The 22536-nt window shown below is 38.8% G+C and overlaps 1 protein-coding gene across 2 annotated transcripts; it reads left to right on the top strand.

Moving 5' to 3' along the window:
* Nucleotides 1-14819: 14819 nt before the first annotated feature.
* Nucleotides 14820-21591, top strand: RB195_015436 (uncharacterized protein; the record flags this gene model as incomplete). Of its 2 annotated transcripts, XM_064206151.1 has the most annotated exons (8): nt 14820-14864; nt 14928-15069; nt 16959-17113; nt 18801-18932; nt 19499-19565; nt 19611-19627; nt 19698-19820; nt 21484-21591. In XM_064206151.1, the coding sequence occupies 8 exons, from the start codon at nt 14820-14822 to the stop codon at nt 21589-21591; spliced, it is 789 nt and encodes a 262-aa protein (XP_064062032.1). The 2 variants fall into 2 exon arrangements, with proteins under 2 accessions (XP_064062032.1, XP_064062031.1); XM_064206150.1 differs by lacking the exons at nt 19499-19565; nt 19611-19627.
* Between the last annotated feature and the right edge of the window lie 945 nt (nt 21592-22536).

The following is a 22536-nucleotide window of genomic DNA, read 5'->3' as shown; positions in this document are numbered from 1 at the left end:
ATGACACCGCTCCAGATGCTTTCGATTTCTTTTTCACATTACGGATACTTGAATTGTATTAAAAACCAAACCAAATGTCCGAAGAATTAGAAACTAAATTTAATTTTAACCCCTTCAGTAGCCGTAAGTCATCGATTTTTTTTGTTGCTGCGTACTTACGAAGGTATTTGTGGCTGAATACAAAAGAATAAACCATCGATCTTTCCGTAGCGAATTTTTTCAAGACAAGAACTTTTTCATTGGTTTGCTGCCAAATTAGAGAGAGCCCTAAAATTGACACCTCATCTAGTAAAAGCTTTTTCTGCAATCAATTAGTAAATAGTCGCATACGAGCTCTGTTTGTTTATTTACTTGCTGCTACTATGGCAAGAAGAAGAGTTGCGATGCATATAATTAGCATCTAATGAGATGCGCATCAGATGGCTATGGATGGTGCTATTTCGAGGATTTCTTGTTGTGCTACATCGGCTTCATTTACAACTGTGATTATCGATTATTTGTTGCTCGATTAGGAATTCGGAGTTAGAAGCGGTGGAAGTTTTGTGATCAGATTGAAGCGGTTTCTTATTCTTTAGATGCCAACGGAAATATTGCCTCTGTTCCAGTATGCACATCTTATTACAATTTTTCTTACTATTTTTTCTGTTAGCGTGTCTACGAGGAACCTTTATTAGCCTGACTTTTCAGCTTTTTCGTAGTGTTCACTGGTCTAGAATCTGTTCCAAAAAATCGTTCCAATCAACCTTTAATTAAGCCCCTTTAGACTACGAAAGAGTAGAAACGTCCGTATAACAAGGTTTCGTCTAAAAACCTCGTAGTCTCACCAAAAGAAAACATAGGCAATGCCGAGGTCCCAGGACCGTTTTGTCATTACCATTTGAATTTCAAACGAAAATAGATTTATCTACATAATTCTATTTTCACACTGTCTCCTTCAAGCAGATCTTTTCCATTGTAGACTTAAGTGTTAAGGCGTCGTTTGTTTGTTTGTTTACTAAAGCTTTCCTTAATTGCTTAAGAAAATTTTCTAGATACGATCCTAAAAAAATCTAAAGTAGAATTGAAATATCGCTTTCTCCTCTATGTCCATAACATGCTGAACCTCAAATGTTAAAGGAAAAGCGACCAATTCTCCTAACAATAAGCAAAAAATAGCAGCCCTCAGAATTAAACTGACCGGCTAGCATCATTCGTTTAGAGGTGGGCACCCAAATTCCAGAAATTCCCGGGCGTCACTTTCATTTCCGTTGTTTTTCGCCGCTTCAATTCCTACTCTCTAAGGACTAGTTTGTCGCACAAAGTAGTCGTCATTTGAAGAAAATAGACAAATCCTTGCGAAGATTTGATCGCACGTCTTTTTAAATTTTTTTAATGGCTTTTTGGAAGGCAAGAACATTTTGAACACAATTATTTGAATATAAATGAAAAATTGAAAAGCGGAGAGAAAAAGAGAAGCAGAATCTCGAAAAAAAAACTCTACGAGAAAGAACTTACAAACCCTGCTTCCTTTCTTACCATTCCCAAATCATTCAATAGAAGGGTCCTAGAACATGGGTCTTATCTGGAAGTTTCACTTTCTCGTTTTTCTGACTTTGACAATACAGCTCTGCTGCCTTGTATTCCTTATTTTGTGGCTATAGATCCACAAAAGACATCTCCATTTTCCCAAATTTATGTTCTACGAAAGGATTTCCTAGGATACTAGTAAATCCTACCTGGAAGCTATGTCAGCTTAGCGGTTCCTCTCGTTATCGTGAAAAAAGCTCAGTGTTCTCTTCGAATTAAATTTACTAAGGATTATTTTCTTTCCTTTATTTTTCAAAATTCAACCAGGAGTCTTACGCACGAAAATAGCGCGTTTTTTTGTGGTAAACATGCCACTCGTGAGCATACCTACATTTCTAGAAAGGCAATCAAAAGCGAACCAACAACCAAAGCATTTCATTGAACCCATGAGAATTATTCTCAGGTTCATTTATTTATTTATTTATTTATTTAAATGAGATTATTCAATTTATATCGGAAGCCTACGAAAAAGTTCTTGTTGAAACCAGGCGGACGTGGAATCGGGTGAAAAATTCGGGTATTTCTCGTATTTTCATCTCACTTCGCATATTCCCCCATATTTTTGTGTGAGAGTAAACTTCAGCCCCGACCTTAGCGGATTTCACAGATCGTCAACGAGTGCTTCTTATCGAAGGAGAAGGAGAAGACTAGCTCGTCACAATTACCGCACGCATACCTTATGCGGCTAATCGTATCCATTAGTTCGCCGCCGCTACGACCACACTCTCGCCATGGCCTCCCGTTATTTTTAGCGCCGACGGCGAACAATTCGTCGGAGAACGAAAGAGAATGAGAAACGTTTGAGGATGAGTGCGATCGAGATAACGGAGAGAAAACATCCAGAAATAGCCGCGCACCGCTCCGTGTTCAGAATCACGCGGTGCTGCTATTCTGCAAAAGCTAAAACGATTAGATTACTTGCTCTACTCTAAGACTGCACAGATAAAATTTTTTCTACCGGATGTTTCGCCTCTCCATACAATTCATTTAAATTTTCTTCGAAAAAGATTCGAGTGTTCGACTTTTTGAATGATTCCAAATCGGTTGGAGATCATTGGCCATTAATGCACCTGAGTTGGTGGTATTCATCTGTTCACAAAAATATTCTCATACCCATCGTTTACTCCGAAAAAAAACCTCAACATTTTTGTTGTATTTTCTATGAACTTTGACGAGTTGCCTGATAAAACATTATAAATAATAATATAATAATACAATGTAATTAAATAGTGCGACATTTTGATGAGGCGAGAAGATTTTTTCGGGAAAGTTCTCAGCAACATAATTCTCAGCGCAAAAACGTAAGATTGATGGAAGTGGAAATTTTCCCAGTAACAAACAAGTTATGGTTTGTGAGGAAAAATATTCGAAGGGATCTACTTCTAAGAGATAAGCAACGTTAAAAAGAATTCACTGTGACTGAACACAGCGAAATTTGTTCCAAGGGGTACACATAGACGAAGGCTGAACGAAGCGAATGAATCCAAGTGACAGGTCAAAGAATCGATATTCTATTTTCTAGCAGCTTCCACTTTTCCATCGGTATTGTGTATGTAGAAAAGAATTGATTTCTGCAAAAATCTCAAAATTCCTACGCGATAGCAGAGTCGTGTGCTCAAAAAACGTCGTTCTTTATTTTATTTCTCTCTACGAATTTCCAGAAATAAAACTATAACTGACAGAGATCCTTGAGCGAGAATTTCCGGATAATCTACATGGGAAAAGCATATAGGTCTATAACGAATTTTTCTTTCATTATTCAGCTTTAAGATTCCTGTCAAGAAAAGATATTTGTGTTGTGTGTATCTATTAAATGATACTTTGAAATTACTGTACTACGTTTTGACCAGCTGGCAAACATTTTCATTCCGGAGAGAGTTGGAAAAATTTCCATTCTTCTCTACAAAGCAACTGGTTGGTGTCAATTACATGCACTATGTATTTGCAATCGGATACGTTTAGAAGCTGCATAAATATTTCGACGACTTTTTCATACCGCTCACCTCTGCAAAAATTTCCATGTCCTAAATCTACTTCTCTTTTTCAGGACCAAGTCCCTTGCAGAAATTCGCAGGAAGGATTTTGCAGGAAGCTAGTAGCGGACTTTTGAGTAGATATTAATATAATTTATTTCCTAAATTCACATACTTTTGTTCCCTTCGCTAAAGAAGTGGGAATGAGTCGTAATAATACTATGCATCCATAGTATTATTTTACCGGACGTTCGAGAAATCGAAGAAGCTGAGAAGTGTCGTCGAAGCACACATGCTCGCTGTTCACTTCCGTCATTCAGAGATGTTTTCATTCGCGTATGAGGACCAAAAATGATATGAAAACATGCTTATTTGCTGGGATTCGAAGATGAATAAGTTCTTCCATGAAGTTCTCTCTTCTTATCCCTTTTTTTCTTCTTCTATCTTCTTTATCTTTACTATCTACCTAAACTATTTATTTGTGTTTATTTATTTATTTATGTACTCTGTTCAATGTTTAAATGCTCTAAACAAATTCTCCTATTACTTTATCAGACAATTGAGGACTTTTGACGTAGAGCTCAATTAACTTATTCGAACCTAATTAATTTTGCTGCTTACTTAATTTGTTTAATTAACTTATTCAAACCTAATTGATAAGGTGATTTGTCCTCTACTTTTTGATCCTCTAATTTCACCCGCTCCCTGAACTTCCTTGAACTTCCCTGAACCTGACGTAAGAGTCGCAACACGAGGCGAAATGAGAAGCTCTATCACCTAATAATCCGTGAAGCACTGAATATTCTTTGATCTACCAAAGCGTTGGATAATCTTCGATTTGTTAAGGCACCGCTTTTCCGTTGAATATTGAATTTTTCGTTCTCAAGGACATATTTAATGAGTTTAATAAGGTCCTTCTTTGCTTCAAGAGGACATCTTGGAAGTGCCGTTATTTTGGCTTTGAAAAAATCCAAGGATTCACAGGATTGAAAAAAAAATAATTGTCCTTTTTTGCTTTCTGCTCCATTAATTGCAACATGTTGCTCTTACAGTGGTAGCGATTTCGGGAGCATATCAGATTCCATAAAATTTTCCATTCTCTTTTCATTCGTAAATGAGAACACTGTCATTAAATGAACGTGTTCACCGTGATCAAAGAAAGAAAGAAGAAAAAAAAAAGAATGGCACATGATAAATGTTATATCCTTTGCCTTGGTGAGAATTGAGTAAGTTATATAATATTAATACTATTGTTTAACTTGTATGTTTTAAAAAGACATTATTACTTGCTTATAAGCCATTTTCAGTTACTAAGCGTGGCATTTTACTCATTTCCTATGAAATTTCAAAAGAACTTGAATTCATGTACCGATAAATCGTTTTATAGGGATTACATACTTTTTTCATTTATTCTTCTCACCATCCAATTAAAGAATAAATTTCTGGCTCAGTTATATTAGGTCACAAGTACAAAATATCAGATTGCTTCAAGCAATACGATTGAGATTCGGTATCTCTGACATCTATGTAATTTCAAGGTCCTTGGTTTTTTTCTAATACACTCGCCCCATAGTTTTTCCGCTAAAAAAATTGATGGGGTTCATTCGAAAAATACCTTTTAAGCGGTAGTTCGTCAATAGTAAATACTAACAAATTACTAACAAATTACCGTTAAAAAGCCAAAACCGGATCAAATTCTTAGTCTCCGTAGTTTGATGAATTATATTGCAACCTGCTTGAGATATTATACAAAATATCGAGCCTTCAGTTGAAATTAACGTTTCTTATTTATTAGGCGAATGATTTCTCCGAAAAAATACACAAAAAAGCTCTCTAAGCTCAACTTTTATGTCAAAACTGCGCATTCCCTGCGAAGATAGAGGTGGATTTAACCTCATTGACCCTTCCCAGCCGGAGAAAACAAAAAGTATATCTAGGTGGGATGAAAACTTTTTTCTGGTTCATGTTCTTATCTCATCTCACTAGCGCTTTTTGGTCCAGTAGCTTTGACCAATTAGCGGCCCCGGAGCAGCATACTCGCTGGTAATTAGTCGAAATGGAAACATCCGCTCAGAGGTCGAATTTACCTCATTACGGCTCTGACATTATCAACGTTAAGGCTAACCACTCCTGCCCGAGCTACGTTCAGGACTACGTCCTGTCGGTCCCGACTTCCGGGTTCACGAAACCCAGCAGTGTAGATTTTGATTCGGTTTCGATTCGCAGAAATCAAAACCTTCGAATCCCTCAAATCTCTCGAAAAAGTGTCTGCTGGAAGATTATGAGGGTCGGAAATTCTCTAAATTTGTTTCCGATGATTTTCTAACAATGATTTTCTAACGATGATTTTTAACAGTTTTTACCAAAAAAATTTTGCGATGTCTAAAAATGCGAGAGCTTCGTCTTTTATTACGTCGAAACTTCGTAAAAACCAAACGCTTTTTGAGCTTGCAAGTCAGTCAAGGAACTCTTTCTAGAAATTTTTTTGCTACCAGTTCTAATCGTTTTTTTCTGCTCATTTTTTTCTTTTGACTCCACTTAGATCTATTTTTTTGTTTTTTTCAGGTGGAAAAGTTCATTAAGGTCCATAGGTCTTTGATCTCGAATTAAACAGTGTTTTTTTTTCTCGAGAAATCCACGGAAGATTCCCTTTCTGTATGTCTTTCCGCAGCAAATGTGGTCTGGATGGAGCATTACTCCAGTCGAAAAAAAATACGCAGCGGGACTTTATCCACTCCACTTCAGTTCCAAAAAACAACAACAAACATACTAAGCATCGAGATTGTCAAAATTTGTCTTCGAAGCACTTATTCTTCCGCAAAGCTCATAATCCTCACGTATTCTGATGAGTAACTACCGTTAGCTAAGGATCTTTGGAAGTTTTTCTGGATTCTTCTAGAATCCCCTTCTAATCTTTTGGCTTAAGATACCTTTTATGTCTATTTTTATGTCTGTTTATACAAACTTGTTTTCTCAGCTAAGATGGCCTTAAGCCCCTTATGTTTCGCTGCTGTAAACACAAACAGCTGAAGTTCTTGGATTTCATCCCTAATCCGTAGTTTTTTTTTAATTCTTCTATAGAATTCACTATAGACAATAGAATCAAATATTCGTTCTTCTCATTTCGCAAACTAAAAGAATACTATAAAGGGCAATCTATCGTGAATTTCTGACTAACACAAGAGATTCACATTGACATAAAACTCTCGTAAAATTTTTCCTCCTTTCCCGAAACTGAGTGTATTGATGAGAACTTCCCATTGTACACATTGAATATTAATTGGATCTTCGAAAGGAAATGGTGGAAACCAATGACCACTTTCTTTTCTCATAACAAGAAAATTTGCATTGCAAGCGATTCGGTTAATTATTTACGCACTCCCGGCGATTCAACCTTCTCGAATTCGCTCCGCCCCCTCAACGCATTTTCTTTCTTCGTTGTGCACTTCTTCGAGTGAAGAGCTCCCTTATCCACGCCGCGATTAACGAATTTCTAAAAATATGAGATTTTTTGGCCCTTTTGTTGAGTTTTTATAGATAGAATTTATTTACTAATGTGATTGTTGATTAAGTTGAATTGAATAATTAAATTATTTATTAATTTCAGTTCTCATAAGTGGAATTTATTTATTAGTGACCATTAATTAATTAGTTAACTAATTAATTTATTTATTCCAGTTTTCATAAATGGAATTTATTTATTAATGATTATTCATTTATTTCAGTTCATGAATGAATATTCTCCCTATATAGCTCCGCCAGATTACATCTCTCATGTTTTCGTTTCACATCCGATTTTTTACGAATTTATTTGCAGAAGTTTCGAGAGAATTTCTCGGTTCTCCATTGACGCATAACAGCTACTACGTGGCTTAAACTATTCCCTATGCTAAGAATAACCGCTGATCTCCTTCCTATTGCTCGATGTGTTCATTATATTTACATTTTCTTTTTTCATTTTCTCCGAAAATGTGGAGCGCTAAATGCGAGCTTTTATGTGGCCCGATGCAAAGCAGAGAACCCAGCTAAGAAAACGGAGGAATCCAGAAGCGGATAACGATCAAATCTTGGTATTGGATGCATTCTTAAATTTCTCAAATTATATTCAACTGTCGATTTTTCACCAACCACAAAAAAGAGCAAATCATCCCGGAATCCGAAAAATACCAAAAATCCATAGAAATTTCATCATGCTGGGGAACTCTCGGATACGAGTTTTTCTCACGAAAAAAAAATCGGAAAGCAAAATATGCAGTTATTAATAACAACAGTTAACCGAGGTGAAGAAGCAAATAAACCACGTTTGTAAATTGCTTTCAATCAAGTTATTTTGCAGAAATGTAAGGGAATGACCCTGTTTTGATTTCAAGCTCTGAGTTGACCTTTTTTGTTCCTTCTGCATTACTTTTTCGGTAATTTACTTTTAAATTTGGTAAATAGAATAGAAATTGCCAAATTCTCTCGTCTGTGTAGCGCAGTCGGTTCGAGGTTCCGCTTCCTGCACGATCGATTGGAGGTTCGAATCCGCCCTAGTGCTCACCAAGCCTTTCATCCCTCCGGGGTCGATAAATTGGTACCAGACTTGTCTGGGAGGATAAAAACACTGACTTGACACATCGGCCAGCCACCGCAAGTCAGTGTGTAGTCCAGTTACACGTTCGTGAACCTCAAACGATTCTGAAATGAAGGGAACGTGGGGGCGCATCCCAAGCGGATTGATTAACGCCAGACACTTTATCCTTTAACTTTTATTTATGTACTCTATTCAATATTTGTATGCTCTATAGAAATTCTCTTATTACTTCATCAGAGGACATTTGACGTAAAGTGTAATTGTTTATTGTTTTTATTTATTGTTAAAATGGAGTTGAAATGTTTACTTCTTTTGTTTAACTAACTAATTCAATCCTATTTAATAAGGTGATTTGTCCTCAACTTTTTGATCTTTTAATTTCACCTGCTCCCTGAACTTCCCCAAACTTTCCTGAAGTTGACGTAAAAGTCGCACACATGGGGGCGCATCCCAAGCGGCATTCTATCGTTTATCCACTTTAAGTTGCCAAAACTGCGCATTAATTAATTTAATTAAACCATTTGAGACTTTCAAGAGCGATCTATTTGTTCGAACAAATTGTCATCTTATTTGCACTCTTCCTACGTCATAAAAGCAAACCAGATTTGAAAAGTCCGAAAAAAAACTTCCGTACTGATTTTTAATGAGCTATACACAAGGTTGTTAGATATGAAATTCATCTGTTTAGTTGTGGAAAGATATTGTCGCTTAAATTTCGAATTGAATCGCCCATTTGAGGCTCTTAAGAAGGCGATTTTGCCGGAACGTTTGCCAGTAAAGTTATTCAGTTATTTAACAACCCCCTGTACAGCTCATCAAAAATCAGTACGACAAATAAGAGTTGCTTCCCTAAATGAGACCTTATACTTTAGAGTACGAAAGATCTAAGTTTATTGTTTAAAGTGATGTCAGCTTCTTAAAGAAGTAAACATACAATATACGTAGGTATGAATACACACACGTTTCAATACGATTACATTTTTTTTGGGAAGGATCAGGGCGATCCGCTTAGGCGCTAACTTTTGCTTTACCTATCACATAGTTCCACTTCCCCATGCCCTCCAGCAACTGAAAATCCAGCAGTGCGAAGGCCCCACCCGCTTGAATGCATTCGGCGCCCGCTACATTTATCACAGGAAAGATTTCATCCGGTCAGATTCCTTTATTGATTCCATAAATCAACGTAGATGAATGTAATAAAAATGAATTGAATGAACCATAAATTACAAATGCTCGATGTCAACCCAAAATAAATTGTTCTCGTTGTGTAAATATATGGACGAGTAAGAAAATTTTCCCTTACTACGCATGTAGAACGTAAATGATCGTTTTCCTCTGTAACTATTAGTGACGGCGTTTCTAACCACTTCTTACGCTTCGTAGACTTTTTTTTCGTATGCGAGTACGTTTATTGTCCAGGATGAATTGCTCTTTAGTAATTTTCGATCGTGTTTTATCTCCGTTATTTAATAATTATCCTTTAAGTTAGAAACTGAAGCATCGAGGATGTAGTCGGATAAAATGACCTTAAATCTAGGGCGATTTCGTAAGCGAATGCTCTTGAAGTGGCACTTGCAAGGGGATAAATACGGTCCCATCACGAACGCAGCCGCCAGCTCCACCGTTCCGCTTCGCGCGCAGTCGCTTACGCAGCTGCACCAAATGTCAAATCCTTTTCCCCAGACCGTATTCTGCCTCGGAGAAGCCTATGTACCGTGGATTCTTTGAGTGCAGCACATGGTTATTGGATAGAACAGAGAGATCACCATCTAGTTGGCGGATTCTTATGCCGACTCCATCAAATAGTTGAAATTTAAAATGACACCATATATTTTCTTCGAGAATTCTCTATTTTTTTTCCAGTTTTCTATTTATTCCTCAAATTACACCACGTTCACCTTTAAAAATCTACTGTGCGTAAGTTTCACCTAACCTCATAGTAACTCATTTCCATGGAAAACTATACAAATTATGTGATCGTTCGGTGACTATGAACGCGATATGTTTCATTTAAAATTTTACCGTCGCGTAGAAATCGACTACATGTTGATGAGAAACGTCTCAAACGAAAAACATGGTGTCAAGAAAAGCTTCTGAAGAAATCTTATTAATAAATTTCCTGATCGGAAATTCAGCTATCGCAGGAAATTGCATCCGAAAAGGATTTCCGACGTAAAGATAAATGAGTCAAATATCTATTAATGGCGTTTCGTCACAAATTTCCAAAAACAACCAAACAAATTTCCAAATTTACTGACGAACCAGTGAATTTGAAAATAAATCAAAAATAAATCAAGCTAATTCATTATTGCTTTCACGAAAGGCGGTTTTGTTTGTTGTTTAAGGCACATGTTTAAGGCATGAAATTTTTGAGGTTGCATTTTTTCAAGTGTCCACAGCGAATTCTGCTTAACGCTTTACGCTACTTTAAGGAGCTTCTAAAATTTCAAAATGAATAGATCGATAGTGTCGATAAAAAATACACATTCTAAGTTTTTCTCATAAATGCAGCACAATTATATAATTAAGGTAGCCCTCCTCCAATAATTTCACTTTAGAAAAAATTGTAAATAGAAAATAAATTAATGCAAAATAATATATGGGCGAGTATGGCGCAGTCGGTTTGAGGTCCATTGTAGCCACACGGTCGAGGGTTGGAATCCGCCCTAGTGCTCACCAAGCCTTTCATCCCTCCGGGGTCAATAAATTGGTGCCAGACTTGTCTGGGAGGACAAAAGCACTGACTTGACAAGCACATGCGCTAGCCTCCGCAAGTCACTCTATAGGCCAGTTAAACGCTCGTAAACCTCAACGATTACGAATTGTAGTAAAAACGCGTTGGCGCATCCCAAGTGGATTGATACGCCAACGACTTTATCCTTTAATCATCCAAAAATGACTAATACGTTATTTGTATCCACAGGGAATTCTGCTTAGCACTTTACATTACGTTAAGGAGTTTCTAAAGGGAATTCTAAACGAATTCGCCAAATATTCTTTTCCACTTGGTTGTACGATCCCCTCGATTTTTTATTATCATATGGTGACAACGTTATCCTTCTGTTCTTGATAACAAAACTCGAGAATTTTCATCCTCAAACGATTCTGAAATGAAGTGAACGTTTGGGGGGAGGACATCCCAGGTGGACTGATACGTCAGTGACTTTATCCTTTATCCTTTAAAAATAATATATAATTGCAAATATAAATTCGATTATTTGGTGGATGTAATTACATATCATTCGCATATGGAAAGTAAAATCTGAGGCCTGGAATATTTATTTGTAACAGAAAGAATTGAATTCTACGGAGACAGCTGCCTATAGTAAGGCTATACAGAACATTAGCCACTTTATTTTTATTGTTTGAATATCTATTAGATTTTGTTCTTTTTCGATAACACTCACTAGATTTTCTGTCATTGTAGTTTGTCATCTTAGAAAAAAAAGATTAGCTTTCAACTGAGAGACATTCGTTGAGGGCTATGAAAGTCCATCAGAGAGATAGAAGGGGATTCGTAGGGATGGAGGAGAGTATAGGTTAAATTTTAAAAATCTTTGTTTATTTTATATTTGGAAAAGAGAGGATATGCGGGGAAACGACTCATTTATAGTTCGAAATTATGAATATAACGTTATGGTTGCAAAGATGGACACTGAGATGAGGACGAGCATTTCCCCTCTTTCCGAGAATTTTGCAAAGTTTTCCAAAAATTTTGCAAACAGATCGCAGTTTTGCACCTTCGTGATTCATCTTCATAAGAATAATTTTTACTAACATTTTTTCAAATAACGAGCTTTTCTGACAAAATTCACTTTCACTTTAATTTTATTATATTTCAAAACTCAAGCCATTTTGCGGTGCACATTTATTCCTTGCCGTACAGCCAATCAGAAAAAAAAAACCTTTCCACCAGCAAGGAGGCCTTAAGAACATGTGGCTTCTCATGGATCTTCCAGAATCAATCACTGATTCCTCGTATGTATGTAGTGGCTTCATAATAAGGGATCGATTAACCTCTAACTGTGATTTGCTCTCTAATTTACTTCTAGCTGTTTCTAGTTCCATAAACGTTACGAATGACTCCATTTAAAATACACCTCTACAGTTTTCGGATGAAATTCTGGGAAAGGCGAATTCGCAATGATTTCACACATATTGTAACGGATTTTTGTGAAGAATACAGCAAAATTAGTTAAGTATGTCTTCAAAAAATGAGTGAAGCGGATGCTTTCAGATGCCAACACTGACTCCGCTTTACAGGTGAAAGCAACAATCTCACCAAATTTCATTCTAGAATCTTCGCACTTGTAGCATTGGTTCAAATCACATTTTAAAAAATCCGAAAAATCTAATCTACTGTTCCTCTCATTGTTCCGAAGAGAAAAGCATTTAATGGCGAAATATCAGCCGTTAGCAGTTTTATCATACATAAATATTAGATGAAGCAGATGAAAAATTGCCAACTTCGTCTCGGTCTTGGACGTGCTTCTATTACTTGACGAGCAGATGATGACAACGATCAACAATTCATTCGTCTCGTTTTTTTCGTATTTCTTGTTTTTTCCTCCTTTTATCAAATCAAATCAGGTCAGGGAATGTTTCGTGTAAAAAGTTAGAAGCATTTTTGAACACCTGAACACGATGCTCTTTGTTTACATGTTTACTATTGTGAGTCGATGTTTACCAACAACGATTTGGTTTTTGATTTAGGGCAGTGTTGATTTACAACAACATAATAACTTAAGTCGTACTATGAAATTCGTTTGGAACATCGGATCTCAACAACTTTTTTTTTTCTCCCATAAAAGAGCTTGGATAGATTCTGGGACAAGAAAAGCTATGAAAATTCACCCATATTTCCTTAATAGAATATCATCGCCTGGAATATTTTTCATATTTATAATTTTTTAATAATATTTAATGTTATAATTCTTTATTTTTTATATTTTTGGTCTCTAAGAGGTATGAAGTGGAAATTCTGGAGAAGAAAATCATCTGAAATTCTTCTTTCCTGTTTACTGGATGTACACGGCGTGTTTATCCTCCGAAAACTTAATTCATTTTCTATGAGGTCAGACAGTCCGTCAGTCTATCTTTGCATGCATAATTACATCCCATCTATGCACTTTGAATATATTTAGCTGCTCCAGCAATATCGCTTTGAAGAGCAGGAGATATTTTCGAGTAGGTCCGCGTCTTCATTTATTCTTTTGCATGTTGCATGATCGCTCAAAAACTATGCGATGAGCATGAAATTAATTTCTAAAAAAATGTGAATTTTCTCACATAATAAGTTCAGGAAATAAGAAAAATCTCAGATGTTGTAATTAGTATTCCAGAGAGTTCCTTCTCTTCCTCTTCTTTTTCTTTTTTTCCCCTTTTCAGGGAGGTTCTTTCTTCTCCAGATCGACTAAAATCTATTCTAGCGTTATTCATCATTTAGCGCCAACGAACTTCTTAAATGCAACTGTTCTCACCACGCCGTTTGCTTTACCCAGTATCCTGAACTTTTTCTAGTAGATTTCCATAAATGTCTTGGAAATAGCTCCCAGAACGTCCATTAAGCTGTTATTTTCTCCAAGTCCATGAATTTTCTGCAGCAAACCGATGATTTTCAGAAAGTGCGAGTTTTGAAAATTTGGAAAACGTTGATATAGGCGTTGCTTAACTACAGCGATCCTCGAATAGGGGATTGGGCAATAATGACCGTGAATTATCAAGAATTTGGTGGTTTGAGCAATTAATTCATCTGTACATAATTAATTATTTCGAGAATTTCCCTGTTTGTGCACAAATCCAACAAGAGACCATGAACAGAGGAGATACGCACACAATGGTGGAAGAGGCAGCACCTAGCACATACGGTAGGGTAGAAACGAAAAGAAGCGCGGTGCAGTTGCGTAAGCGGCTGCGTTCAAAGTGCAGCGATGAAGCGTAGCGGTTAGGATCGTGGTGGGACCTTTACCTGCAATACCTATCGCTGCACGTCCCACTTCGATTTCAACCGCTATCTCCACCTTTCCGCTTCGTGCGCGCCGCTTACTCGACTGCAATTGCTACATGTGGTTTTGATCCGACTAGATGAAGATCGGAGAAGGAAGTGTGAATTAGCTTTTTAAATAATTTTCAAGCAGCATTTCTAAGGATTTCAGTGAGATATGGAATTAGGAAAGGTAAATTTTAATGTTTCTCATATAACGCTCCATACGTGGAGAACATTTGCAGCGTCTCTGAAATGAGGGTTTTCTTTTGTCCTGAGATCCACTCGTTTCGACTTTTTATTTTCAATTCCTGAGTGCTTAATCTTCTTCTGTTTCCCGAAAAATGTTCTCTTTCTTCAAAAAATTTCGAACACTGGATCTTGGAACTTTTTTTTTTTGGAATTTTATTAGATAAGAGAGAAAATTTTCGTGATTCTTTGATTTGATTGTATGTGAAGTCGCTATCGGACGGATTCTCTGGAAAGTACTCTCATTTCACTCAGTAACGATTGTGCCATATTATCTGAGATCTATATGTACTTCTTCATTTTTTTTTTTTGAGAAAAAATGACAAAATTTTTAAAACTGGCCTTTACATTCGCTGTATTTTTTCCTCCTCGTGGAACCGTGTTCTCTGGCAACGTCCACTCAACGTTGTTTGACCAGTCGCAATTTCAGCAACCTCGTTAAGTGTACACACGACTTCATTTCCGTGTAATTGCGATGGGAGTAGCCCATTCGGCCACGAACGAACAAAAGAAGGAGAAGGTACTATTTCTACGGTTGGCTACAAGCGTGCAAACTATAAACTAAGGATACAGTATCCTGCAGGTTGAGAGATTATTCCGGCAAAATGTACGCTCAAGTCGAAGTCGAAGTCTGGACTGTCGGAACGATCGACCTGCCCGACCGGTAGGAGGAAGTCATAGTGCACGATATCCGAAAACGAGGTGTCGATTGCTTGAAGATGGAGGTGAGTGATGTGAACAAGCAAACAAACAAACAAATTTAACAAACTAATACCCTCTGTCTGAAAAATATGATATATTCGAAGAATTAACACAAATGCAACAAATGGAATATAGTAATAAATAGCAGCATAACAGAAATCAGTTAACATAAGAAATCTAAGGAACATTTTTCGAAGGGAGAAAAGTGCAGGAAAATAGGATAAATTGTAGAAAAAAAACGATAAGCAACGCCAAAGAATTGGGTCATACATAAGTTCTTAATTAATTCTCAACGATAGGTTCCAATTATCTGAAGTGAGATTAATTACACGGAAAATCAACGATCAACAATGATTAGATGACAGCGGTCACCTGACACCTTAATCGATCAATCAGCAATGAATGAAATACGCTGAACTTCTAGGAAATAGACTTTTTAAAGTCATATTTTAATTACATGTAGTTGAGTGGGGGTGTAGCACACTTGGTAGGGTATCTGCCGTTGGTTCGAGACCGCCTATAGGCTAACCAAGTTTTTCGGCGCTGTGGACTCGATTGAATGGTAATGGTCTTGTCTGGGCGAATAAAATCACTGACCAGATATATCAGGTAGGCCCACAAGTCAGTGGATAGACGCCAGACGCCTCAAACGATTTTCTGTCTGGGGTCGGATACGTTGGCGCATCCCAAGCGCACCGATTAGCGCCACAGATTTTATCCCTTTATTTTTTTTGTATAGTTCATAAAAAGCTTTTCCATGCAGGAACTAGGGGAAAAGCGGCTGATACACTCATCTCAGCGAGTTCTCTTTGAATTCTACACAATACGGTATTCATCCTATCTAGCCATCTTTTTCAATTTCAAGGTAGGACCAAGCAAAATCACCCCCCTGGACGAGAAATGTGTGTAACGGCAAAATTTCGCAAAGAACAAGAATAGTCCTAGCTGCACTCTGGCAAGATTATTCGACTGGTGAATCAAGGAATTCACACAAATGCTTGGGAAAATTTCCTCTTTTCTATGTACACGACGACGATAATAAACGCACTAGTAACTACCGTATCGTAGTCGAACTGTGTAACGAAATAAGATAGTATTGTGTTAATATAGTCTTGGCGCTAGGAGTTCCTACGAAGCTGCTCCTAAGGAATTAAATTCACTTAATTAGCGATTTATTTAAAGGCATCACCCCACGAATCTGAGGTGGTGCAGATTTCAGGTGGAGTATTCGTACACGGGATGGGGGACTATGAAGAGGGGGGTGATTCCGTCCATTTCTTCTTAATTGCCGTAAAAAACGGCCCGGAAGATGCGGTGCCGCACAAGGCTGGCGCGCTCCAGTCGAACTCCTTATAGAAAATACTGCGCCAGAACGCCTGAAGCTGTATCTTCCGGGCCGTTTTTTACGGCAGTTAAGAAGAAATGGACGAAATCACCCCCGTCTCCATAGTCTCCCATCCCGTATACGAATACTTCACCTGAAATCCGTACCACTTCAGATTCGTGGAATGATGCCTTTAAGGGTTCATGGAAAGATAAAAAACGAAACGTAAAAAATAGAGCCTTGCGAATAACCGCCTGAATATATAGCGTAAGAAAAACCTCTTCGTCATTCCTTCTTCTTGATCATTCCTTAAAGACTCGGAAAACTCAAAAAATATAGTAAAAATATTTTTGGAACGGCTACGGAAGAGTAGAATTGGAAGACAAACGCAGTCAAAGTTATTATAGTATGTTGTCCTTTGAAAGGAGGGAACCTATTATGAAGGTCAGTACCTCCAATTTCGTACGTACATTTTGAAGTTCTCATGATCCAGGTCAAAAAAATTTGTCTTTGATTTAGAAGTGCAATTAAAAATACATACACGCCTATAATTATGTATTAATCATTACATCACAACTTGATTTTCAGTGAACGGCTCCATATCGGGCTTGACTCAGGATGAGAAGCGAATGATCGAAGTGTGTTGGTTCAAATGCTCGCAAAAACAGCTGAAAAAATGCTCAGAGGATATTTTTTGGGATATTCTTCACACGGACGAGTCATTGTTGAAGTTGTTCAATTTGGTGAGTGCACTGCTGAGGCCAGAACATTTCCTGGTTCAAACGATGCCGTTTTGAAGGAAGAAAAAAGATCCTTAACAATACGTTGTCTTCTTTTCTTCGCCCTGCTCGTCTCTGGACTTTTAGTTCAGTTCAAGCATTTCATCTGATTCTCTGTTTGAGTTTGCTCTCAAAACTTAAAGCACCACCCCACGATTCTGTGCTGGTACGGATTTCAGGTGGAGTATTCGCATACGGGAACGTAGATTATGGAGAGAAGGGTGATTCTGTCCATTTCTTCCTAATTGCCGTAAAAAACGGCCCGGAAGATGCGGCGCGTGCACAAGGCTGGCGCGCTCCAATCGAACTCTTTGTAGAAAGTAGCGCGTCGGAACGCTCAAAGCCGTATCTTCCGGGCCGTTTTTTTTTAGGCAATTAGGAAGAAACAGACGGAATCACCAACTCTCCATAATCTACCATCCCGCGTACGAATACTCCACCTGAAATCCGTACCACCTCAGATTCGTGGGGTGATGCCTTTAATTAAATATCCTCACCCTCTGCCTCGAGCGTCGGTACCGACGGTGTTGTACAGGGTTCCCCAGATAAACAGGAATTTTTGAAAGTAGTAGTTGCAGGAGTCCGAGGAGTCGGTAAACAGGCGGGTGTGGCATCGTTCAGTACAAAACTACCTGATATTCAGTAATAATATACCAATGGATCGGCGCTCCTGCTGCAAAGTCATTTTCCAAAGATGGTGACAGTGCGACCGCTGCTCCTCAACGGAAATTCCGACGTCATCACCATTCAGGACCTGATACCGCATCCCAACTTGCCACGACATCAATACATGGATTGAGTATTTAGGAGGAGAGGGGTTAGCTGTAAAAAGGAAGCCACCGTGGTTCCAAAAGTACTCAACGAACCCCAGAGGAAATTGAAGTAGTTCGGGCCTCAATTGCACTTATGAGACCACAACGGTCGGGAAGGAAACGCGCAGCAGTATAGAACCTAAACCGATCCATTGATCTATGACCAGTAAATGACAAGTAGTTATGTACTGGAGGACGTCACTCCCACCTGCTTACTGACACCTCAGGGCTGCCACTACTGCATTCGAAATTTTCTGTTTCACTGTGGCTCCCTGTATGAAAGGAACACACAAAAATTGATCACTTGTTCCCGAGAATAATCTCACGGAGATTCTAAGCTTTTATTGTTGTAGGTTATCTGTCAGAAATCTGTCAGCGCATTTTTCGTTCCGCCACCAATGCTTGCTGCAGGACTGTTGCTGATGTGTACTACTCAACCCCAGACATTTCTTGAAATTACAGCCGGGTCAAAACCATATGAAGCACGGTGCATTTGCGTACGCACCCAAAACCGCGTGGTAGAAGCAGCAGTTCGAACCGAGGTGGGACCATCGCAAACTGCAGTGATAGGTGGTGCCAGCAAAGGGTCCCAGTACGCTCCTAACCGCTACGCTCCACCGCAGTGCCTCGAAGGAAGCCGCGTACGCAATTGCACCCAGCTTCATGTCGTTTTGATCCTACTATAGTTACCTTTCATCCAAATTACTTCATATTCAAATTTTCTGCACATTAATTCACCTCACAATCACTCTACTCCCAGCAGCATTGCAATTAGATGCGTGAAATGATTGTAGTTGTCGAAAATATACAATAAATTCCCGTCTCTATAATCGTTGCAGGAATCCGTGCAATTAAATCGATTACGGGAAAACGACCACTTCAAAGCGCATTCTGCAAATTTTGCCATAGTGTTGAACTTAGTCATCACGAATATGAATGATAACTTTGAGCAAACATGCGAGGCTTTGCAGGTCAGTTTTTTTTTTAAATCTTTGTTTGTCTTCCCATTTAAATCCTTTAGTTATGACATAGTAAAAAATTCTAGAAGAGCTATTACGCTGATCCTTTCAAGAAAATAAGCAATTTAAGCACATTTCGATTGACAGATACATAGCTATATGAAATATTAGTGGAGAAGTAATTAGAAGACAAAAGAAAAGGAAGAAGTCTGTAGGGAGTGAAAAATCTGTTGAAGGCAGCGTATCAGGAGATTAACTATGTTGGCATCCCACTGGACAGTAGATGGTTAGGAAGGTGGATTAAGAATATGAGCATGGCAACGCTGGATTATCCCCAATCGCCTTAGAAAAGAGCGCGGAAAACTGTCTTACCAACCGTTTACTGCTACGAAGCACCACTGAACACACTGTGGCACGCACGGGGAAGCGGAAAAAATCGATAAGATCCCCTCAATAGCCTATTTAAGTAAAACCGCTGAATAGATTATTGGGGGAACTGGTCCAACTGCAACGGTGGTTTGCTCCAACGTGCCTCGTAGGAACAAATGGTCGGTAGCGCAGTTTTTAGCGTTTTTCAGGGCGATTGGGAAGAACTGGTAATAATCGCGCTCGCAGTCGTCTCTATCCCTAAACTTTTTTTTTCCGGTGGAGATTACAACACTGTCAATTTTGTGTTATGGTGTCTTTAAGGTTGGCTACATGACGAGGTACACAAAGCTTTGTGAAATCTTTGCTTAATGACGACGTCCACACTCGAGTGAAAGAAAATACTTCCAGACCCTAGGTTATCAACACGTCTCATTGAAGGATCGCGGATTCCAAACATTATATTGGGATATTTTTACGGATTGTTTCGAGCGGAATCGACCGCCATCACTACGAAAGGAAGCAGAGAAAGAGGTAAGGAAGAGTTCGACTTACGCTGCAAGCATTGAATGGTTAATGAAGGAGCAAAAAGCTGTATTTTTACTCATTCGAACGCTCATTAGAAAACCCGAAAAACCCGGAACTACACGACTCCTTGAAAATACGGAAAGATTTGCACTTCGAGAACTACATCTGAGTGAGTTTGGTTCGAGCCTAGGCAGGATAATGAAATCATTAAAATATGCCTTACACCGCCAGCAAGTCATTAATAGACCCGACGACATATGCACGCATAAAAAACGTTGAAAAGTTTTGACCACTAGAAGGGGACACACACGAGGGACACGAAGAGCGTCACATTTCGTGGGACTTCGTTAGGAAATTCGAAAATTTCAGGTTTCGGAAGGAAGGTCTGGAGGACATGCTAATTTTCCTTTAGATCACTATGTACAAAAAGAATTGACTTATTTGGTATCAGTAGAAGTTAAGTGAGAATTCCTAGGCTTCCCTCCTGGTTGTTCCGTTTAGGTTTCCGAAACCAGTCATTCCAGTTTTATGATAAGTGGAGTTTCGACGGATACACTGACCCTTTCATTCCTCTGGAACTTTCGCCAACACTTGAGCTTTTCCTTTCTTTCATTCTCTGTGGTGTTTCGTAAACACGGAGACTAAACACGTGGTTGTCTGCGGCTCGTGTGGTTTCTCGCTAACGTGACAGTTCCGGAATTAACTGAAATGGACGTTTTTGGAAGCAATCAAGCTGTCAGTTCCCCTCATAGGGTCGTGAAGATGTTCGATCAGCCGATCGTTACCTCCGATCATAATCAATCCGCTTGCGATGCGCGAATTCCTTCGACTTCAATTCTGAATTGACTAGGGCTTCTAAACTCGTGTTGGCCTAAACAATGACTTGCAATGAGAGCTAATCGATGTGTCGCATCAGCGATTTTATTCCCCCGGACAAATGAGCCACACTTTCTCGATCCCACAGGATTGAAAGGCCTGGTAAGTACAGAACGATTTCGAATCATCGGCAAGGTGCGATGGGACCGGAATTTCTTTCCAACTGCGCTATACCCGCCCTATTATCCTTATGTCAATAATTTTTGCCGACTGTTGGGTCAATCTCACTCTGATACTATTCCAGTACTAGTGACTTCCAGCGTAGGAAGAAAGGCTTTCAGAAATGTGTTGCTTCCGAGGATGGACTTAGAAATCACGATAAAGTGGATAAGTGGGCGTTGATCACTCCTCATACGGATGCGCCTACGCTTTCGACTTTGTTCGAAAACCAATTTCTGCTACCAGATTGTCGACCCTGGAGGGATGAGGGTTTGTTTGACACCGGGGCGGAATCGAACCTCTGATTTATCGTGTAGGGACCGTGGATCCCCTTACCGACTGCGATATACCTCTTCAGGGTTCAATAGACGATTCCATATTTTCTCGACTAGTCCCAAGATGCTGTATTTGATTTTTATCTTATACCATCTGACAATGACGTAAGCGTCTGCGCTTGAGGCGACATAGGTAGCTATCAAGATCGAAGTGGGACCACTTGCTAGCACCACACATCACTGCAGTTCGCAATGATCCTACGTTGTTCCTAACCGCCGGGTTCGAGCGCAGCCGCTTTCGCAATTGCACCGTGCTCCATTTTGTTTTGACTCGACTATAAATACCATGCTTGTTGCAGGCGTGGAGTCGGATGATACTGTTCATACTTGCACAGATGAAAGTCGGATATCATCGAGGCCTCGCCGACCGAAAAACGGAACGACTAAGTGTACCGATCATCTATTGATTGATATGTATTTGATTAATTATATGTGATAAATATTGAATTTAATTGTTATCCTGGGATGTTGCATTCAAACATATGATACGACTAGGACTAAAATTGATAAAATTTTACTATGTCGCGTTCATTGTAGCGAACAGAAACCTCACTTGTTTCCACTTTGTTTTCTAGAAAGAGACTCCAACATTGTTTACCTCTATGTACGCATTCTTAAAAAAAAACTTATGAAATGTTTTTACGGATTCTGCTAAGGTCGATCTTAACGCTTGGTCGCGCAAAACAACGATGGCCTACTGTTCTACGTGTTTCCAGCACGTACGGATGTCATTAACAGAACTGCAAAGGAGTTTTCAACTTGGTTAAGGCAAAGGGAGAATATCCCGGGCAAAGATAGATTTGTAAAAAATGCTAGTTGGGCTGTACTCCTTTTTTACGACCTTCCAGCACTTCCCAGTCAACTGAAGAGAGTCCGTTGAGTTGAGTCAAAAGTCACGGTTGGCGAAGACCTCATTCATCCGATTTCTCTGTATGAGCCTGCGCTGCAGCAAATGTGTTAGCGTAATACATTTGCTGCAGCGCAGGCTCATACAGAGAGCCATACAGAGAGTTCATACAGAGAGCCTGCGCTGATGCGCAAATGTGTTACGCTAAATAGGATGAATGAGGTCTAGGCCAACCGTGCCTTTTGACTCAACTCAACCGAATCTCTTCAGTTCACTGGGAAGTACTGAAAGATAGTAAAAAAGGAGTAAAGCCCAACTAGCATTTTCTACAAATCCTGCCTTCTTATTTTCAGAAACTTTCTTGTTACATAAGAGGCAGAATCTCAAAAAAATATTTTCTACAAAAGAAAGCGAATTTTATTAGATGAAAACAGTTGAAATTATTGCCACACGATATCATCGAATATCAATTGGGAATAAACGGGTATAAAAAAGATCATGAACA

The sequence above is a fragment of the Necator americanus genome, chromosome V (genome assembly GCF_031761385.1).
Source record: "Necator americanus strain Aroian chromosome V, whole genome shotgun sequence".
NCBI lineage: Eukaryota > Metazoa > Nematoda > Chromadorea > Rhabditida > Ancylostomatidae > Necator > Necator americanus.
The sequence above is the reverse complement of the archived record's forward strand: the minus strand, read 5'-3'. Positions and strand labels throughout refer to the sequence as shown.